At 35.5% G+C, this 23217-nt stretch overlaps 1 protein-coding gene across 1 annotated transcript; it reads left to right on the forward strand.

Moving 5' to 3' along the window:
• Positions 1 to 564: 564 nt before the first annotated feature.
• On the forward strand, positions 565 to 1020 carry LOC145127281 (zinc finger BED domain-containing protein DAYSLEEPER-like). Its single transcript, XM_079062503.1, has one exon. The coding sequence runs from the start codon at positions 565 to 567 to the stop codon at positions 1018 to 1020; it is 456 nt and encodes a 151-aa protein (XP_078918629.1).
• The last annotated feature ends 22197 nt before the right edge of the window (positions 1021 to 23217 follow it).

Raw genomic sequence — 23217 nt, forward strand, 5'->3', positions numbered from 1 at the left:
ACTTCATCGCTAATTTTGAAGGGGAGAATATTTCATATGCGATGTTGTGCACACATAATTAAACTTATTGTGCAACATGGATTTTCTGTGATTGCCAATGCAATTGAGAATGTTAGGAATAGTGTCTCCTTTTGAACAAGTTCTCCTAAAAGAATACGAGAGTTTAGACTTTTTGCTCGGCAAGTAGGTGTTAATTGCCAAAAGGAGTTACTTCTTGATTGCAAAACAAGGTGGAATTCCATTTATATGATGTTGAGTGTTGCTTTGGAGTATAGAGAAGTTTTTAATCGTTTGATCAAAAAAGATAAACATTATGTTTTCTTGCCTAGTGAAGATGAATGGAATATGGCATCAGATTTTTGTGAAAAATTGAAATTAGTCTATCAAGTGACTGAAAAATTTCCTGGTACCAAATATCCCACGTCAAAAATTTTCTTCCTTTTGATTTGTGAAATGAAACTATTGTTGTTGAGTTGAAAAGTTTCTCATAATAGTGTTATTAAGTCTATGGCATCAACTATGTTGATCAAATTTGAGAAGTATTAGGATGTAATACATAATGTTATGAGTGTAGCAATTGTCTTGGATCTTAGGTATAAGTTAAAGTTGATCAATTATTTCTTTCCAAAGTTATATGGGGAAGAAGTAAGAAGTGAGATTATGCAAATACGTAACATAATTACTGAGTTATTTGAAGAGTATAAAAAGAAACATGATGATAAACGAGGAGCTTCTTCGAAACGACAATGTGCAACAAACGTCTCTGAGGGAGGGGGTTCTATTTTAAGCAAATCAGCATGGGAGTTGGATTTCGAGAATATGCTTTCTGAGGATGATGGATTTGAAAAAACTGAGTTGGATGATTATTTAGCTGAAAAGTTATTACCGAATGAGGAAGGTTTTGATATATTAATGCGGTGGAAGAGCAACGGTTCTAAGTTTCCTATATTACAGAAGATTGCTAGATATATCTTAGCCATTCCAATTTCTACAGTTTCTCAGAATCAGTTTTTAGCATGAGCGGGAATAAGGTGACAAAACAATGTAACCGACTCAAACCGGAAACAGTCGGGGCATTAATGTGTAGCCAAAGTTGGTTATGGAAGGAACTTCAAGGTAAATTTTTAATAAATATATCAATTGTTATATCATACATGTGTATAAATATTAGTTTTTCTAAAAATAAGTTTTATATATTTCAGGTAAAAAACAAGGAGAACCAATGGCTTTCGATCAGACGGTTGTATATGACGATGATGTTGACTAATTTTTCAAGCAAACAAATAGAACCAAAGACTGAAATTTCTTTTGTGTAATCATATTCTCATTTTGATGGTTGTTAAACTTTATGATTGATGTAAACACAATCTAATTATGACATCTGGTTTTGATAGATTATTAAAGTCGAAGTTATTTTTTGTGTAAGTTGAATTATTATGAACATAGAACGGGGATGGGTAGGCGATGGGTTGGGGATAAGCCCAAAATTTAAAGTGGATGGGATTAAATTCCCCGCATTCGTTGGGGATGGGGATGGGGATGGTGATGGGGATGAGGTTATAGACTCGGGGACGGGGACAGGGATGGTAAGCCTTGCCCCATTTCCATCCCTACAAGCAAGACCTCCTCCTTTGTGTTAGCATTCTTCTGGACCTTTATAAGTGTCGAAGACTCGATTTTTATCTTGATAGGTTGCTAGGTATTGAGTTTTGTCCCTAAATCTTTTTGTTCTTAATTGTTGGAGTGGTGAGATCTCATAAAGTTTGCAACTTTTATGAATCTCCAAGCCATTTAGAGTGTTTGGTGCCTTGGATCTGGATTTGTAGAGAGTTTTGGTATCATGCACGAATTTTTGGTCAAAAACCCTTATTTTGACCTAATAAGAGCCCCAGACATGTATGGTACATGTATGTATGGAAAGTAAGGGTTTTATGTTATTTTATGATGCTAGAACATTTCTGGAAAAGTTGAACTAAAAGTCTTCAAGATTAAGTGCTTAAAGAAATAAGCCAAGTTTTGTTTTACCCTTTTTGAATCTAGGAGTGAAACCCTTACCTCTTGGAGAGTCTAAAGGGGTAAATTTCGAAACTTTATCAACATACACCATAGTATGGACCAGATCTGAGCTTTGGAGCCCTTAGAATCGAAGAAAGATGGCTTAACCCATTAACTTGTTAGGAACATAGTGCCCACGACGTGGCCTATGTATCCACAGCGTGCCGTCTGCGCTAAGACTCGTCTATTTTGTTATTTAGTGCCCACGGTGTGGCCAAGGATGGGCACGACATGGCGACCAGCTAGAGTGACTTTTGACTTTGATCGTTGACCGTTGACTTTGACCAAGTTTGACCTTAGGTCATTTGGAAAATTTTGAGTAGTAGATTGAGGCTTCGTAGAGCCGGTAGTTGTTGCAGCATTCATTTCTGCTATATTTCTATCATTGAGGTAAGTTTTCCTCACTGTACTTGTGGGTCGAAGAAACAAATATCAGCCCATTGGATTATGTATCCTACTATATTGGATTGATGTTATGCTGGTTATATGATAGACTAGTATATCTGTATGATTACTTGTGTTCACTAATTATGCATTAGACGGATAGATATGTATGATTACTCGTACTTGCTAGTTATTGATTGTTTTTGTATATGTCGACATGGTATGGTTTGTTGGGTTGAGGCGGTCCTGCTTTGTGCTGAAGGCCAAGATACTCGGGCGGTCCGGATGGAGTGAAGGCCTAAAAGGCAGTCCAGTTAGGTCGAAGGCCCACATAGCGGTCCAGATAGGTTGTAGGCCGTGCGAGGCGGTCATGTCAGGATGAAGTCTCACATATGTATGATGTTATCTATATTGTTGTGTGTGGTACTTTGGGGGAACACACTAAACTTTGGCTTACAGTTTGGTTGTTATGGTTTCATGTACTTCAGAGGACAGTAGCAAGCCGAAGGCTTGATCGTGCACATCCTTCGGATATTTATGAGAGTTGATTTTGCATACTCTGATTTATGATTATGACATTTGGGAACTATGTTTTATAAACATGATGGTCTTTGGTTTGGTTTCGAAAATGAAAATTCTACCTTGATTTTTGGGATGTTACACATACTAAACAAATAAACATGTATGGGTATTTTGGTAAATAGTTACTTGAGCTCGGCCGATTGCACGCATCACACCGCTTCTTTTATTAAAAAAAAAAACTTTTGGAAAATCTTTTTCTTTTTACCAATTCTTCGGTTTGAGTTCAGACAAACCCGAGAGTGTGCCTAAATCCCTCAAACCAAGGCTCTGATACCAACTTGTAACGTCCCAAAAATACTAATTAAAATTATTTTATTTTTAAGTCAACCAAAACCATCAATCATTCATTTCAAAACCAATCAAAGTGTGCCAATGTAGAAAATAGTTATCATAGAACAAATCAAAATCATAGAATGCAGAACAGTGGTGGATGTTGTGCGATCATGTCGGGCCATTCGCCTTTGAACTAGAGGTACCTGAACCAATAAACATAAACTGTAAGCCCAAAGCTTAGTGAGTTCCCCAAAATACCACATATCATACAAACTATAATTTACTTTTTATTGTTGTGTGTCTTTCATGTTGATGCAGACTCGAAAGAGAAGTTTGAAGTTTGGTAGCACACGGCTTGGATCTTTGCATTATTACTTTATGTACAATCTTTTTTGATAACTTCTTCTATCGATTTGTTAATACAAGTGTACAATAGCTTGACTTATGATGATTTAAAAATGAAATTTTTTTGGGTGTAGTTTGTATTAAAAGATTCGGAGTTAGATGAGGAATTTAAAAAAAAAAAAAGAGGCTTTATTTATTTTAAGAAAAAAATGATGGGGTTTTTTCAAGGAATATATATATATATATATATATATATATATATATATATATATATATATATATATATATATATATATATATATATGAGTAGGTTATTTTGTTTCTTACATTTATTGTGTGCTAGAATGCACCAATAGGAATTTAGTAAATTAAATAATTATTTAATTAAATAAATATAGATATTAAATGATTTCCATAATTAAATGTATATTCAATAATACCTATAATTATAATTCTCTTTTTATGGAAACTAATTAAATCCATCATTAATGTCAGCAATAACATTATTTCAGAATAAATTCGCATCTAGGTTTTTATATATGAGTTCGTATTTTGTTTCAGAACTCACTCATTTAAAATACAATAAAGTTGCATGGAATATGAAGAACGAGAGTGTATTCTACTAGAATACACTCTTATTCTGCTGGAATACACTCTCATTCTTCTAGATATGAATTCATTCTGAAAGAATATTATTGTTGACATTAATGACGAATTTAATTAGTTTCCATAAAAATGAATTATAAGTATGGATAGCATTTAATATACATATAATTAATACTAAATTTTTATTGGTGCATTCTAGTACACAATAGATGTGAAAAACATTTGAACCTACCTCATATATATATATATATATATATATATATATATATATATATATATATATATATATATATATATATATATATATATATTACCGGAAAGTAACCTACAAACTACAAACTAGATAATCGGGCAAAATAATTTCTTTTATAGGTTTTGGGTTTTATTTAAAATTAACTTAGTTATATGTTAAGCTTACTAAAGTATTTGTGGGCTTATCGGATTTTTCGGCCATGGGTAAAACCCATCGTTCATGGTGTACCCATCTTGGAACCGGAACTTAGAGAAACTTATATGAAATTTCAATTTTGACACACTTGATTTAGAGTTTATAGGTATTAATTTTGTCAATTATTGTTGAAAATATAATCCGTTTCTAGCGACCCTTATTCGTATTAAAATTACAAAAACTAGATCGTTGTTGATTTACCTTTTTAAGAAGATAAAATAACAATTATAAGTGATGTAAAAGGAAACGACTTGAAAAAAAAAAATATTCCATGTATTTAACCAATTGATATTGGTATTTTGAAAATGCAATGAACAATAATATAACTTCAAAAGAATAATGCAAAAGGAATATATAATTATTGAAGAAGTTTGTTCCCACGTATTTATGTGATTTCCGGTACACTCTTTCTAGACTATTATTACATGGTGGATATATTTAAATACTTATTTAATTGTAAAAATCCAATAATAATAACAACGATGATGCTATGCATTTTCTTTAAATTATAATTGATTATTCATACACCAAAAATCGGATTATTTATAAAACTAAGCAGTTTCCAAAAGTACTAATGACCATTAACAGGCTGTTTGGTAGGAATCAAGCCACGTGAAGCTGTCTGTCACTAATTAAAATCATAACCACGTTACACTAACATTAAACGGTTTTTGCTTCTTTATATTATTACTATTATTATTATTGTTATTTTTATTATTATTATATAAGAGGAAGATCACGCCTATATATTGCATAGTGGGCCTGCACTTCTTTTCTTTCTTAAGTATTTATGATTTATTTAAGTTTTTAAAAGAATATTAATTTATAAAAATGTGGTAATTGGTATTTAGTTGACAAAGTGGAAGGGGGTGGCCTTGTATTTAGAGTTGGCATGAATTGTGTAGGAAGCAGGCGGGCAGAGACGCATGCTCGGTGTCAAGTGGCTCACTGGCTTGACAAATCACTATTCACCGACCTCATCCAACTATTAGCCGGCTTTTGCTTTTCATTTATTTATTTTTATCTTGTTTTGTTTGATTCATATACTATTATGTAACAACTATTTTTAGTCTTTTTAATACGGCTTTCTTGTTCTTATTTTATGTAAACATATTATATGTAATGTCGGATGATAGTAACGCTTAAATACGAATTATCTTTAACGCACTTGTTTGGAGTCATTAAGGTATGCAATTCAGGCACATTGTTGTTGGTGGTAAAAATGTAGGTTAGGTTTAGGAGCAACTAAATATTATGTTTCATCTTCCGTCCAACCAAATAAAAAGAAATCCATTTTATAAAGTTGAACGGTGTATATTGCTGTTAGTGTTACACGGCATGCACATGTGTGGTAACACCGCAACTCTCTCTCTCTCTCTCTCTCTCTCTCTCTCTCAACAGTTATGTTTCAAATTTATATATTTTGTTTTTTAAAAAATGACCGCTCTATAAAATATTTTAACCTTTATTTTCACACAACTTTCTATCATATTTCTATCATTCAATCATGGATCCCAACAAATCTTCCAACAATCTCACCCTAAGATCCAGATCGAAAGAAATCTTATGCTATTAGTTCAAGCACACAGATTATAAACGTTTTTGTTTTCGATTCATTGATACCATTTTACTGACCAAATTGATGCCCCTATTTAGTTTATCCCTCCCATAATTTCAATTTCAAACTGTTCAACAACTTTATACTATGCCAACCTTAGCCCGAACATATTCAACAACTTCTCATGTGTTCTTGGATATATTCAGGAAACCCAACTCCGGCCCAAGCCGGACGTAGATTTCATTCTGAAAATAAAATTGTCGCCTAAAGTCATCCTTGAAATATAACCCCAACCCGTCAGTAAACCATCCCAAGTCAAAAGAAAAGGAAATGAAGTTCCTCATGTTGGGATTCAACATAACAAGTTAAGCAACTTCAGACAAACGAAAAATGGCTTTTGTAAAACAAGCGGAATAAACTTCTGAAAAAATAATAATCAAAAACTGTAAAGCTTAAGACAATATTTTAACATGGTTCGGTCAATGTGACCTATGCCCATAGGAGAACAAGGGAGAGGGTATTTTATTAATATTCCAAGAAGAGTTATAGTCACTCACTATAGGCTTCACCTCACTTGAGCTCTTAAACAAAAAGAATTTCTCTTGCTGACAAACTGCTCCAAGAGATATGCTCCCAACCTCACAATAATTCCTCTCTTGAAATTTATGCACACACTATGCACTCACACAATCACGATGTTGATGTAGGACGTGAGTCCCTATTTATAGGAATGCATGTGGATACCCTAATTTTGATGGGTTGGGCCAATATATAATTAGGTCCTAAAAGGAATCAGTCAATCACAAGATGTCATGTAGTTGCTTATAGAATCTTCAACCTTGAGGGTTGTGCATGGTCACCTGTCATACACTTTGGCACATTTAACAACTCCCAAACTGACCATACCAATGCATTGAGGAGAAAGGAGCCCATTCACCAAGCTAGAGCACATCCTTGAGCTACTAGAGAGCATTCACCATCATCATAAGTGCATTTAAAAGGACCAACACATCCACGGAGCGCATTATCCACAAAGCGCATCCATGGAATGAATTATCTGTAGCAACACATGGTTTTCAAGGAGGAGCACATTTGACATCAATTGGAGTGCATTAGTCATATGCTCTAGTGCATTCTTCAAATGTATGCTCATTTTTTCAAATGCCCAGTTACATTATGGAATTAGAATTATTTTGCTAAGGGAGAATTCTCTTGATCAAAGGGAGCATTGTCTTACACTCTCATTAAGTGAGCCTTCTCTCATCAAGGAAGCATTATCTCTCCGGACATTCTCTCACTCGAAGGGAATTCTCTCTCTAACTATTTTGATTAAGTGTTCACACCCATAAAATATCCCACTTGAAGGCTTGAACAACTTAGTTACTCCATTTTTATTCAACTCTTCAACATTCCTCAATCTCTCTCTCTCTCTCTCTCTCTCTCTCTCTCTCTCTCTCTCTCTTTCTCTTTTGCCAACCCTATTCCTTAAACTCTTGGAGGGGTAGTTGAAGCCATGGAAAGCTTAAAATTCTTTACAGTAAACACCTTGGTATATTTATCTATTGAATTCTTCATACTAAGGACTTTCTTTGGCTGAGAAGCAGTTAGGCTCACCATCTTGAACTTTCTGAATAAGTGTATGTTAATCTCATTGATCTTCTACATTTCGGAGCCAACAATCAACATGTTATCAAAAGCGAACACAAACATGGTGTAGGTGGAGCTAAATTTCTTCAGTTAACAACAATGATTCGTCTCATGTCTTGTGTACCCACTCCTTTTCATGAAGTTAACAAACTTTAAGTATAACTGCTTAGAAGTTTGCTTCATGCCATACAGACTTTTCTTCTTCTGGCATACCTTTTTTTTCTTACCAAATGTAGGAAAACCCTCTAGATGCTCCTTATAAATGTCATGTTTCGGGTCATTGATGTAGAAACGTTGTATTCACATCTAACCTCTGTAGATAAAGATCTTTAAAGGCTACTATTGTAACATCCCAAAAACAGAGGTAAAATTTTTCAATTTGAAAAATCATCAATCCATACAATCGGTGTCACAATATCAATCACAAAACATTGTATCACAATCATCAAAGTAAAATGGAAACAAATGCGGAAACATAAGGGGGATGTTGTGCGATCATGTCGGGCCCTTCCTTTTTGTACCGGAAGTACCTGAAACCATAAACATAAAACCGTAAGCACAAAGCTTAGTGAGTTCCCCAAAATACCACATATCATACATACAATTGGACCCAGACCTGGGGTATATTCCAACCCAACATACTATCATAGGCCCAGCCTTGGGCCCAGCTGATGGGTTTTATGTACTCTAACATCTCTATTGTGCACATACAACCCTAATGCTTTGGATCTAAGTTTTCTTTAATTATACATGCAATATTGTTTTATCCAAAGCATGAAGGCTAAACTAGCATACAAATTGACATATGAATCATAAAAACTAGTTAAAAGATTACCTCTTGTTGTAACTTGTTTGTATTTGACCTTTAAGAGCTTAGCACCCCAAGTGTGATGCCTCAAATGTTTCACAATACACCAAGAACAAAAGGAGGCTTGTGAGAGAGAGGCTAGGAAGCACAAATCGGCTAGTATTCTTCTTTAGAATGCATGAATCGATTTTAGGGAGTTAGGGGTTACTTTTATTGCCTAGGGTTTCATCCATGCAAACCCTAATTCACCATGACTCTTCACATTTAATAGGCCTTTTGGGATAAACCTTCATGGACTCTCATAAAGGTTTAGTCCAACCCTTATCAACATGGATCATAGGTCCAAACTATAAGTATTACTGATTTACCTAATCAGTCCCCGTAAATTTAGTCAGTCTCTTTTGATCACTAAATTAATTCCAAATTAATTCTTGATCAATACTAATTAAATAATGTGATTTATCAATTAATATATTATACTTATAATATATTAATAAATCACAAATAACCTTTTTCTCAAATATCCATCCTATCAAATTGTTCTAGTGAATTGCAACCCAAATGGACCATGCTACTTTCGGGTCAAGTACATACCAATTATAGTTATGGGCTTAGACACCTAATCCAACACCAACCCTTAGGTATGTTTCAACCCACATATGCAATAATAGGCCCAGCCCTAGGGTTTCTTTCAATCCAAATATACAATCATGGGCCCAAACCTATGGTTTATTTCAACCCAATCATACATGGAATAGTCACAAAGACAGCTAGCGTCCTACGTAACACAATCCAGTGGGTCAGCATTGGTGCGTTGGACCCACAAGTATAGTGAAAAGACTCACCTCTCAGACGATATTCAGCTGCTACTACTCTGACTGCTAGAAATACCGATGATATGCACCACATATACAGTTACACAAGGTTAGCCCTTAGCTCTTATTCCAAAACTAGGAGTTTGACCAAAAGTCAACTCAAGTCAAAATTAAACGGTCAATATTGACTTTTAGTCAACCACCACGTCGTGGCCTTCCATTACCATACTGTGGCCCTCATTCAACAAAACAGACAGGCATTTCCTAGTCGCCATGTTGTGGCGACCCAAGGCCACACCGTGGGCACTGGGTTCTAACAGCTTAATGAGTTAAGCCATTTCCTTTGATTCTAAGAGCTCCAAAGCTCATATCTGGTCCATTTTTTGATCTGAATGGATAAAGTTTCCAACTTTATCCATTAAGACACCCAAAGAGATCAAGATCTCATACCCTCTGTCCAAATAAGTTAAAATACAACAATAACTTAATCATTAATCCCTTAATTCGAAAATTCCTTAACCTAACCTCTCCAGAAGAGTTTCTAATACCAAATCTAGCATAAAGATGGGTGCTTTATAGACATGTATGCCCAATGCATGTGTAGAATTCATTTTTAGGTAAAAAGGAGGTATGAGTGGCCAAAAACTCATACAAGGTCAAGAATCCCAACTACAACCTAGATCTACAAGATATATTATTCATGGGACTCAGGAGAGTCATAAAGTTGCAACCTTTATCATTTCAAACCAACCAAACATTTCTTATGGACCAAAATATGCTTAAGAAACTAGATGTACAACCAAAGAGTCATCAAGATAGAAACTTGAGGACGTATAAATGGTCCAGAGAATGATTCCAAGGATGGAGGGGAGTTGTTGCTTGATCCCTTGGCAGACACTTTCTTCTTCTTCTTTCAAAATGCAACAAAACACCACAAAGTCCTCAATATTCAACAAGGAAGGCTAGGGTTTCACAAAGATGCTTTCTGGAGGCGATGAAGGTTGAAGGTGGAGGAAACCCTAGCCATTACTTCCTTTAAATAAGGGTCTAACCCGATAATCTAGGGTTTCATCAAAATCAGCTGCCACGCCACAGCACCTATGGCCATGTCGTAGCGAGTCATTAAATCACGCGGTCATAAAAATACCGCCACGCCGTGGTGAGGCTCCACCAAGTCGTGGACACCCAAAATGAGAACTTAAAATTGAACATATTATATCATACCTAAAACGGGTGTTACAACTATATCTAGGACAAATATGATTGTAGTCGTCTTTATAACTGGAGAATCAACATGTATAACACTCGGGTTTTGGGGATACAATTTTTGAGCAAACTAAAAAAAATCATTCCAAATAAATAAATGAATTAATTAAAATATATAAATAATTTAAATAATATAGTTGTTAATGCTAAAAATAACAATAATGGATCATGTTACTAGTGAATATTTAAAATATAATAGAATTTTAGTATCGAGCGAGTATTATTATGGAGATGGGCTTTTTGTGACAAGTTGGTGAAACTTGTGTTTGACTTAAGAGTTGACCAGTTAAGTGAATTGAACCAATTTTTTATAGCTTATTATGTAAAAGAACCACAAGTTAATTTTTATAACTTTTTAGAGTGTTTGAGAGTTATTTTGAAAAGATATTAGAAGAAGGGACCAAAAGTTTTAGTTTCTCAAATTCGTGTCTTTGCGTCACATTCGTTAGGGAGACACGCGTTGCTTCCAATGCAAATCAACGTCTTATTAGGGTCTTGATCATCCCACTCAACTTCTTTGTATCACAGGTAGCGATTTAAAGGTACATGCACAAAGAGAGATTCAAGTAGATGTAGACTATTAGTATATTGAGATATTGTAAGTCTTCGTTTATGCTTATGTTTTATGTCTGTTATGACATCCCGGGTTTTAAAAATATAAATAAAACACATTTCTCCGAAAATGATTTGATAATATCATTATCATGTTTTTGGGACAAATTATGAATAATTAAACTTTTTTTAGAAAAAAATACTCTTATTTAATAAGCATAAACAAATCGGTCTTTTCTGGCCATAAAAATGAGGATGTCACAAAACCCTACGGATTCTTTGTGTTTCAAGCTATTTTTGGAGTTTTAGTTAGAGTAAGATTGGATTGTTATCCCTTACTATAGATGAACCAACCTCGGGCAACTCACTAGGTGAGCTTGAATCTTATTTTGATATGTTTATTGTTAATAATATCACCAATTTTGAAACTTGAATTAATTTTAGTATTTTGGGAACAAAGTATTTTTTCACAAACATAAAATATGAATATTTTTGGGAAAACGTTAACAAATTATTTTCTTAAGCATGACTTTAAATATGCCCTAGAGATGGGTGTTACAACCTCTCATTTCTGTTGAAATCCCTTGACAGCCAATCTTGTCTTACATGTCTTATTGCCGTCTATCTTATCCTTATCCTGAAATAAACACCTGTTATATAGTGTTTTCTTCCCTGATGGGAGCTTTACTAGGGACCTAGTCTAGTTCTTGTCAAGTGAACTCAACTTGTGTTCCATAGCCTTTTCCCACTATACAGAGTCTTTCATCCTGAAGGCCTTTGGATCTGACTGGGTACATAAGTCTTAGATAAACAACAAGTGATTAGCTGATAGAGAGTACCTTAATGGAGTAGTTCATTCTTGAGTGGATCTCTAGATAGTAGGAAGGATAGTCTTTACATCATCTCCAACTTCCCCCTCTAAACTGCTATATGATCCTCCCACTGCTTCCTGAACTTTCACCTATTTATGGAGAACTAATAGGTTTTACAATGTCATCAATTGAGATATCTTCGAAATCAACTTGATTTTTTGCTTTCTCGGGTTTCCTATTTCTTCTAGATCCTTGTGCAAGCCTTTCCTTATACATGACACTCCCGTTGAAGACAACATCCATACTTTTGATAACCCTCTCATTTTTGTTATCCCATATGCAATACCCCTTGTCATCCAACCCATAGAATATAAAGGTGGAGCTTCTTACATTCGCATCAATGTTGTCTCTATTAGAGTCTTTAACCTTGATATACGAGACACAACCGAAAACCTTCAAGTGTATGGGTGAAATTCCATGATCTTGCATGGGAACTAAGGGTTATCTATCGATTAAATATGTTGTTTTATTAACCGAATCTACCCAAAACATGTTGGGTAAACATGCATGAAGTCTCATGCTCTTTTCCCTCTCGTCCAATGCACAGTTCATCATCTCAATTGCTCCATTTTGCTAATGTTTCTCTAAATCTGACTTACACATTCAGATTCCCCTGGTCATCATAGTAATCAACAAACACTTTGCTATTGTATTCGCCCTCAATATCTAAAATAAAAAAAAAAACTTTATCCTCAAGTTCATTTCATTTTGTGACATCCCCATTTTCACAGCCCGGAAAGACCTTTTCTTTATGCTTATTTTAAAACAGAGCATTCTTTATATTGCAGAATTTATCTCATAACATAATTTCCAATAAATGTTTTTCATTGATTAAAAAAAACTTGGGATGTCATAATTGATACAAGAAACATAAGCATAAACGTAGTCATTACAAACCTTACAACATAATATTATACTATGGCATACGCCTCCTCGAATGTCTCATCAGAACCAAACAGTTTTTATCCATATACCTTCGTACCGCTACCTATGATACATAGAAACTGAGTGGGTTAGGCTTGGGATCCTGATGAGCACATAGGGTTTTCAACCAACAATATTATAATTAATTTGTTATAATTATATATAATTTGGAACAAGAAAATAACCCGATTACCCATTCTCTTTGTTCTCACTCCCTGGTCCTAAACCAATGATCTCAAGGGATCTATCCTAAAGGATCTCTAAGTGGACAACACTGCCTCAGGGATTCCTTAACAATATGTGTTAATAAGACAACCATGGGGTGAACATAGTACCCTCAAGAATAGTTCTTTCATACCTACAGGTCGTAGTCCTGTCCGTATGTGGTTCATTAACATCTACAGGTCAGGGACCTACCCATGTACAGTTCAGTAACAACTATAGGTCGTAGAGCTTTCCGTGTACGATTCATAAATTCTTGTAGGTCATTGACCCATCCGCAAAAGAATTTATTAATATCTACAGGTTTTAAACATGCCCATGTATAATCGATTAACACCTACAGGTTGTAAACTTTCCTGTGTATGGCTTATAAACATCTAAATGTTGCAAGCCTATCCATGTTTGATCCAACTTGTCTAGAATAGTATGTGGTAATCATTAATACCCTACTAGGTGACTACATTGCTACTCCAGTAGTACCATAAAAGTCATGACGTTTCATTATCATTTTCATCTCTAATCACCCTTCACTACCCAATATATTATAAGCATGAAAATACCTATATGTTTAAATAAAATTAGCTCCTATAGTTTCATCTAACACATAAGTTATTAATCATAGATAATAGGCACATATCATACTTAATTATCTAAATATTTCATATCTATGTGTAAGATGAAAGTAAATATACACTCACTTGTTCAAAGCCGATGACCAGTGAATTCGGTAGCTCTCTGCCTAACACCTTGACTTTTCCTTTTATGTGACCTGGGTAGGAATGTCACAAAGTTTTAGCCATATATTCTTCGTGACTAATGATAGTCTATATTCCTCAATAATCTCAATGTCTATTGATTTATAGGTAATAAGGAGCAAGCAGGTAAGATCATATCGTAGGTAGGGTTCGATTGGTATACAGATTATACTGTTTGGAAATCTCACTTTTAACACCTCACTAAATCTAGCCTAGACATCACCCCCGTAATTAGATCAATCAGTATTTTGACATGGAATCAATGATAAATCTTATTTATAAATTCATAAAAACGATTATGAATATAAATATAAGTTACACTTTAATTAAGATAAGTGCATCTTAACTTACATAGATTTTAGCAAAAACCAGGAAATTATGCAGGCAAAACTTCGACCCAATAACTTATAATTTTTGGGCTCTTAGAGACCTCCAAGCTAACCAAAATAACCTAAATACTAGAAAATTTGCAGAGTACAGACCAAATGTGTGGAAATTCGAGAGAGAGAGAGAGAGAGAGAGAGAGAGAGAGAGAGAGAGATATTGGAAGGTGTAAGGAATAAAATGGGGGTGGGCAGCAATTTATAGGGGAAAAATCGGGGAGGCACGCCGCACCCTCGATCTAGTATTCCGCTCTCCTCGTGACACGTGGAATAATTTTGCTGGACCTACGTAGACCCCTTCTAGAAGAATGTGTCACGCCTCCTGCGTGTGGCGCGTTTTGCAAAGTTTCAGAAAATTGTATATTTCTCATACGAGCTCCGTTTTCGAAGTTCTTTATACGCACACGTAGTTATCGACGAGATCTACAACTTTTGTTTAGACTCTGTTGGCTAATTATCACTCTATTTTTAAAGTTATATTTTTAACAGACTTATACTGTTAAAGTTCGTGTAAAAATCATAACTCTTTCATACAAAATCCGTTCTCATCTATCATTATATCGACGGAATCATATCAACGAGATCTTTGACTCTCGTTTAGATTGTTTTTCCTAAAAATCGACCAATTTGAATGTCGGTTTCTGTGTCGCATACTGCTACGTTGAAACTTCGAAAAATCATAACTTCCTCATATGAAGTCAGATTTGGACGTTCTCTAAATGCACGCTCTCGCCTTTACAATTACTATGACTTTCGTTTAGATTACTCAGGAAAATAAGCAATGTATCTTCGATTCACTTTTTATGACGTGCGTAGTCGTGTCAGGTTATTTGCGAAACTTTGAAGAAGCATAACTTCTCCTTACAAAGTCGGATTTTGGATTTCTTTATACGTATGGAATCCTTGTCACGTCTACTATAACTTTGGTTAAGATTATTTATCCTAAATAATCGTCTATCAAAATGTAGTTTTATCGTTTGTTGATAAATTCCCTAAAAGACTTATATTATGTAGTATGCGACACGCGAGACCAGCGATCTCTCTATTCGAGGGTTTAAATTATAATAATTATTACTTATTATATCTTAATTGTCTATCCTAAAGTTGCGGGCATTACACATTCTCCAACTTTTTCTACAAGAAATAAACCCAAACATTTTGTGTGTAGTTGTCAATGAAAGTAACATAGTATTAGGATCCTCATACTAAAGAAACTGAAGTAGGGACGTAAACATATGAATGAACTAATTCCAATTTCTCGGACTTGGGTGGATCACCTATCTTCTCAAAGGTTATTTTCTTATGTATGCCAAGAACACATGGCTTAGAAGCCACTTTTATAGTCTTCAAATCTGACATTCTTCCTTTGGAAACTAGCATCTTCATTATATCCTCACTTATATGCCTAAGGCTATGGTGCCAAAGAGTAGATGTCCTAACTCCTTCAACAGTGTGTGCTTCGTTCTCAAAAACTTCCATCATGTAAAAGGTACCCATTTTTTTCCCTTGGCAACTATTAGATTTCTCTTATTAACTTTCTATTATTTTACACCAAATGTAACTTGGCGACCCTAATCATCAAGATGCCCCACCGGGATTAACATCCTCTTTAAGTTAAGAATGAACTCCACATTTTTTAAAGTCCAATTCGTACCCACGGTCATCTTGAGGATAACATCCCCAACACCCATAATATATAGGCTCTTGTTGTTTGCTAATCTAACCTTCAATATGTACTGCCGAAAATTTTGCATTACATCTTTGGAATTACTAGCATGAAATAATGCACCATAATCTATGATCCATGATTTACTTGAGTTTTTTATTGCACAAATGAGCGCACCTCCTTGATAAAATGTTGCCATGTTCATTTCCTTCTTACCTTTGTCAGCAAGAGACTTTGGGCATTGATTTCTGAAGTAACTATTAGTAGTTCCAACAAATTACATCCCTCATGTTGTTTTGTCCACCTTTTTTTTATCGACTTTTATCTTCCTATAACCCTCGCCCCGTCTGTTATACATTCTTCCTTTGTATTCAATACTTAGGAAACTATTGGAAGATTCTTTGGTACTCCATCTATTCATATTATTTTACAGGACTAAATCGTAAATTCCTTCAAATTTCAGGTGAGCTGCTAACTAATGTCATTGTACCAGAACAACTATCGGGCAAAGATGATAATAGTAGCAATTCTTGGACTTCATCCTCGAAACCAATATCAGCCAAGTCAACCTTACGATGATTGAATTGAATTCATTAACATGATCAGTCACCGAGCCACCCTCCTTAGTCCTCGCATTGATAATATTGTAAGATACATTATTTGCCAATGATAACCTTATCACTCCAAGAGTCTGCCAATATAATAAATCTCACTCATCCTGCTTCATCGCTTTAGGTTTCTTTTCGGTCAGTGGTTCGTGTAATTTCTATAGGAAGAGATAGTCTTCAATTTGCATTCTTCAGAATCCGAAATTATGACCTTTGAATTTATCATTCTAAACTTTCCCATCTTCAGCCATAGCTCTGATACCAGTTTGTTGGGATTCAACCAACCAAGTTAAGCAACTTCAAACAATTGATAAATGATTTCTATAAAACACACAAAATAAAAATATAAAACAAAATAATCGAAAACTATAAAATTAAACATAATATCCTAATTCAGATAGGTCAGGCTGTTAGGTTTTCTACGCATCAAATACACTCTAAACTAGGTAGCGGAAAAATCCAAACTACAATATACCTAAGTGTACATGCAACCTATGGATCTATGGTTTCATGCTAATTACATCTACCCTATAAAACGAAATACAAAGGAAGAATCACATACCTCTTTTGGAGCTAAAGATCTCCATTCTTGACTCCTCGTGTGTGCCACCTTTTTTGGATGATAGAGACCTAAACTAGAATCCCTCTCTTGGTTCACACCTAACGAAACGAAAAGATTAGAATCAAAATAACTAGGATGGGATGAACTATAAGGAGAGTTCTTCCACAAAGAGGGAGAAAGAAGTGGTGAAAATTCAAGCCAAAGAATGACCAAGGAAGAATGAATCCCTAAGGCCTTATTTATAGGCTTGGATACCTTCCAGGGTTTTATCCTCAAGCCCATGTGGGATGGGATAACCCTACGAACGAAATTTCCCTAATCCTAAGGGTATTTTCATCCACCACCCTTCTTTCTAGGGTTCTCGAACATTTCTGATTAATCAGCTATTGATTAATTGATATTCAACCCTTCTATTAATTAAACTATTAATTAATTCCCAAATTGTTTTCGAATGAGTTTCTAATTAATTATTAAACCATAATAATTAATAAACTAATTCCTCCTTTATTAATTCTACTTAATTTGAGTCTTGAGGGCTACCCAAGTGGACCCTATTATTATTAGAAATATCATCAGTAGGTAATGACCTTGGACACACTCTCCAATAGTCCCCCACTTGGACAAGTCATTAACTATATATGGTCCACTACTTCTCTAATAATCAACAAAGAGAATGTCATCCAACGCATCTATCGAACTCTGATCTAATCGGTTTCAGCCCTCAGATAAGTGATCAGTTATTCCTTCATCCTCATGATATATGTATGAATTCGAGACATGGATAATGGTCAATCTCAGAATTCAAGATTATGTTTCTCGATAAAGACTTGTGGTGACTGCATTTGACTACTAAATTGAACACTTCAATTTCAGTCAAGACCCGACCATGTATTTATGATGTCAACACCAAATCATCGAGGGGCCCATAGATATCGCTTCTCCTGTTAAGGCAGAAGGGACGAATAAACTTTGAATATATAGTTTTTGTCTATTTCATCATGTCATACACATATATACCCGTTATTGCTACCAGTTACGAATAGTGTTGGAGTACACCAATATATAAAAGAATCATAGAGCAAAACCCCACATGTATCTCGGTTTGAAGCACATAAGATATTATCATCTTAGAATTACTCGTGACTATATCCATAAAGTAATCTCTAAGTGTAGGTTGTTCCAATACTTAAATCTCCATTAAGTACTCATGAGTGTTGCTGTAATCACTATACAATGCCCAATCACAATAGTCAATCCACTAATACTCATGACAGTCTTGAATCACTACTTACTTCCAAGAGCACGACTGACTGTGGAGGTTTGAGTAATTTAATACTCAGGAAGTGGGTTCTAAACATGAAAAAGCAAAACACAATAATAAATTAACAGAAATGATAGCATCACTAGCACTTTGTTAAGTCTCCAAAAAATAAACATCAATTCAGTTACAAATTTATACTATAAAATCTTTCAAAGATTATCAAACTAAACAACCAAACAATTACACCATATTATCATCAAATCTAATGCCTATAGATCTAGTATGATTATCATGCTTGATCCTTGATAATGGCTTCATGAACGGATCGACTGGATTCTCCTCTGACGACACTTTGTTCATGACAATGTCTCCATCCTCGACTCGATGTCTTACATAGTGGAATTTTCTAAGTATATGCCTTGATTTACCATGGTACTTGGGTTCTTTAGTCTGCGCGACTGCACCTTTGTTGTCACAGAAGAATTCTAAACGATCCTTGATGCTCGGAATGACACCAAGATCTTCACTGAAATTCTTCAACCATGTAGCTTCTTTTGTAGCTTCACTAGCCACTATATATTCTGAATCGCACGTAGAGTCAGCCACTTTTGATTGCTTGGAACTCTTCCAAGTGACCGTTCCTCCATTAAGCAAGAGTACCCATCCTGATTGCGAACATGAGTTATCCCTATAAGTCTGGAAACTTGCATCTATATAACATGTAACTCTCAACTCGTCTTTACCCCCATATACCAAGAACATGTCCTTTGTTCTTCTTAGGTATTTCAAAATGTTATTTACTGTTGTCCAATGATTGTTGCCTAGGTTGTCTTTAATACAACTCACCATGCTTAGAGAAAATGAGACATCAGGTCGAGTATATGTCGTGGCATACATGATCGATCCTATAGCAGAAGCATATGGGACTCGACTCATTCTTTCATGTTCATCACTAGAACTAAGACATTAAGTTTTACTCAATTTGGTGCCATGTTGCATAGGTATAAAACCTCTCTTGGAGTCTTGCATCTTGAACCTCTTCAAGATCTTATCCAAGTATGTACTCTGGCTCAGTCATATTAGACGTTTTGATCTATCTCTATAGATCCTTATACCAAGTATGAACACAGCCTCTCCTAAATCCTTCATAGTGAAACAACTCCCAAGCCACGTCTTAACACCTTGCAACGTTGGAAGACTACAATACTCCCACTAGCTTTGATATATACACAGGACTCACCTTCACTTCTTGAAAATCCATACTCTTTGACCTTTTCATGAAAGAAAAGGTTCCAGCTGCGTGACACTTGTTTTAGTCCATATATGGACCTTTCAAGATTACACACTCTATTTGGATATTTTGGATCTAGGAAACCCTTAGGTTGTGCCATATACAATTCCTCTGCGATTTTTACGTTAAGGAAAGCAGTTTTCACATCTATTTGCTATACTTCATAATCATAAAAAGTTGTTATGGCAAACAATATCCTAATAGACTTGATCTTGGCTACTGGCGAGAAGGTTTCCTCATATTCAATCCCTTGAGTTTGAGTATAACCCTTTGCAACCAACCTATAGAACGTGTGCACATTCCCATCTATGCCGGTCTTCTTGAAGATCCATTTGCACCCAACAGTTTTGGTGTCAGGTGTAGGATCAACCAAAATCCAAACTTGGTTACCGTACATGGATTGAATCTCGCTTTCCATGCTTTCCTTTCACTTGGCAGCCTCAGGGCCTGCCATCGCTTCCTTATAGTCGGATGAGTTATCCATATCAATGAGTATACGATCACTGATCAATATGTCTCCTTATGTGCCTATATGGAAACCATAGAACATAGGAGGAAGACGAACTCTATTGGATCTGCGAAGGGGAGGTGGAGATATATTATTTTCTTGAACAGGTTGTTCTGCCTCGGGTTAAGGTTCCTCAACAGGTTGTTGCACCTCATGTTGAGTGCTAGTATCCATTAAAGGTTCTTCTTCACTTGACTCTTGAAGCTCTTCTAGGTCAATATGGCTCCCACTATCCTATTTGGAAATGAGATCCATCTCGAGGAAGAATCCCATTCGAGCAACAAACACCTTGTTCTCAATAGGCTTGCAAAACAAGTATCCAAAGGAGTTTTTGGATAACCAATGAATTAACACTTCTATGATCTGGGCTCGAATTTATCATTCGCCTCGCGACGAACGAAACCTCGCAGCCCCAAACCTTTATATGTGCTAGAGAAGGGCGTGTCCTACTCCACATCTCAGAGGGTGTTTTAGCGACCTTCTTAGTGGGTACGAGGTTTAGGATGTGGGCGGCTGTCTCTAAGGCATACCCCCAAAACAATATTAGAAGTGTAGCTCGTCTCATCATAGATCAAACCATATCTAATAGCGTTCGATTTCTTCTCTCAGCCACACCATTCAACTATGGTGTTCTGGGAGTAGAAAATTGTGAAGCTATTCCATAATTCTTAAGATGATCATAGAATTCAAGACTTCAATATTCACCACCCCTATCGGATCAGAGCATCTTGATATTTTTGCTCAATTGGTTCTCTACTTTGTTTTGAAACTCATTGAACTCCTCAAAGGTTTCTGACTAATGCTTGACTAGATAGATATATCCATGTCTGCTAAAATCGTCAGTGAAAGTCATGAAGTATCTTTCTCCACGTCTTGTGGTGGATTTGAATGGTCCACAAACATTTGTGTGGATGAGATCCAACAAATACTTGCCTCTTTCACTGTGACCTGTGAATGGCGCCTTTGTCATCTTGCCAAGAAAGCAAGATTTGCATACATCATCCAACTTGTGGTCAAATGATTCTAAGATCCCATCCGACTGGAGCTTGGCGATGCGCTTCTTGTTTATATGGCCAAGTCAAAAATGCCACAAACATGATTTATCTAATTCACTATTAAAAGAACCAATATTCATTAATAGTTTATCAACTTCACCTACGCAAAGAAGACTTTCGTACACACGTTTACAAGGACTAGCTTTGAAAATAAAACAACCATTTTTATAAACCAAAATGTCACCATTATCATTATCAAAAGAAAAATGACAACCACCTTTATAAAGTGCATGAAAATAAATAATGTTTTGTGCCATATCTAATAGCGTTCGATTTCTTCTCTCAGCCACACCATTCAGCTATGGTGTTCTGGGTTTAGAAAATTGTGAAACTATTCCATAATTCTTAAGATGATCGTAGAATTAAAGACTTAAATATTCACCACCCCTATCGGATCAGAGCATCTTGATATTTTTGCCAAATTGGTTCTCTACTTTGTTTTGAAACTCATTGAACTCCTCAAATGTTTCCGACTAATGATTGATTTGATAGATATATCCATATCTTCTAAAATCATCAGTGAAAGTCACGAAGTATCTTTCTCCACGTCTTGTGGTGGATTTGAATGGTCCACAAACATTTGTGTGGATGAGATCCAACAAATACTTGCCTCTTTCACTGTGACCAGTGAATGGAGCCTTTGTCATCTTGTCAAGAAAGCAAGATTCGCATACATCATCCAACTTGTGGTCAAATGATTCCAAGATCTCATCCGACTGGAGCTTGGCGATGCGCTTCTTGTTTATATGGCCAAGTCGAAAAATCCACAAACATGATTTATCTAATTGACTATTAAAAGAACCAATATTCATTAATAGTTTATCAACTTCACCTACGTAAAGAAGACTTCCGTACACACCTTTACAAGGACTAGCTTTAAAAATAAAACAACCATTTTTATAAACCAAAATGTCACCATTATCATTATCAAAAGAAAAACGACAACCATCTTTATAAAGTGCATGAAAATAAATAATGTTTTGTGCCATATCAGGCGAAAAGCAACAATTTAATAAACTAAGAGAAACACCACCACCAAGCATGAGCTCATAGTTCCTAATCCTTATAACAACTGACTTGTTCCTGTTTCCCATGATCAGGTTGAGCTCACCATTCCTCAACTTCCTACTTTGTCTTAGTCCTTACATATCATAGCAAATATGAGTACCACATCCTGTATTAAGAATCCAAGAGTTAGAAGTAGATATGCTATGGAGTTCCATCATAAACATACATGAGGTGCCACCCACCTGTACTTTGCCCTTCTTAAGGTCCTCCGGGTATTTAGGGCAACTACGCTCCAAGTTTCCCTTTGACTGGTAATAAAAAACAAATGGCCTCATTTGGATTAGTACAGGAGCTATCTCAGTTTGGACCTTACTCTCTTAGGACCTCGGTTAGATTGTCCAACCTTGGCCTTTCCCTTTCCTTTGGGATGAGAAACCCTTTTCTTTTTAGCATCTCCATTATCAATGGCCAATGTGGGGTCGACGAGTTGAATAATCTCTTGTATACTAGGTTCATCTGCTATTAACAAGCCATGAAGCTCCATGAGGGTCATATTAGGATCAATCATTTTTTCCATAAGAAACTCAACAAATGAAGTGGGAAGAGAGCACAAGATCCAATCCATGATCCGCTCCTTCGAAATCCCAACATCCAGATTAGTTAGTCTATCAATGTATGTTTTCATCTTATGAAAATGCACACTTATTGTGACAACCCGTAAGTTTCTATCTTGTAAGTCAAGAAAATCAATCAAAAGTTAGAC

This window comes from Lactuca virosa, chromosome 7, assembly GCF_052849685.1.
Source record: "Lactuca virosa cultivar CGN04683 chromosome 7, Lactuca_virosa_CGN04683_v6, whole genome shotgun sequence".
Taxonomy (NCBI): domain Eukaryota; kingdom Viridiplantae; phylum Streptophyta; class Magnoliopsida; order Asterales; family Asteraceae; genus Lactuca; species Lactuca virosa.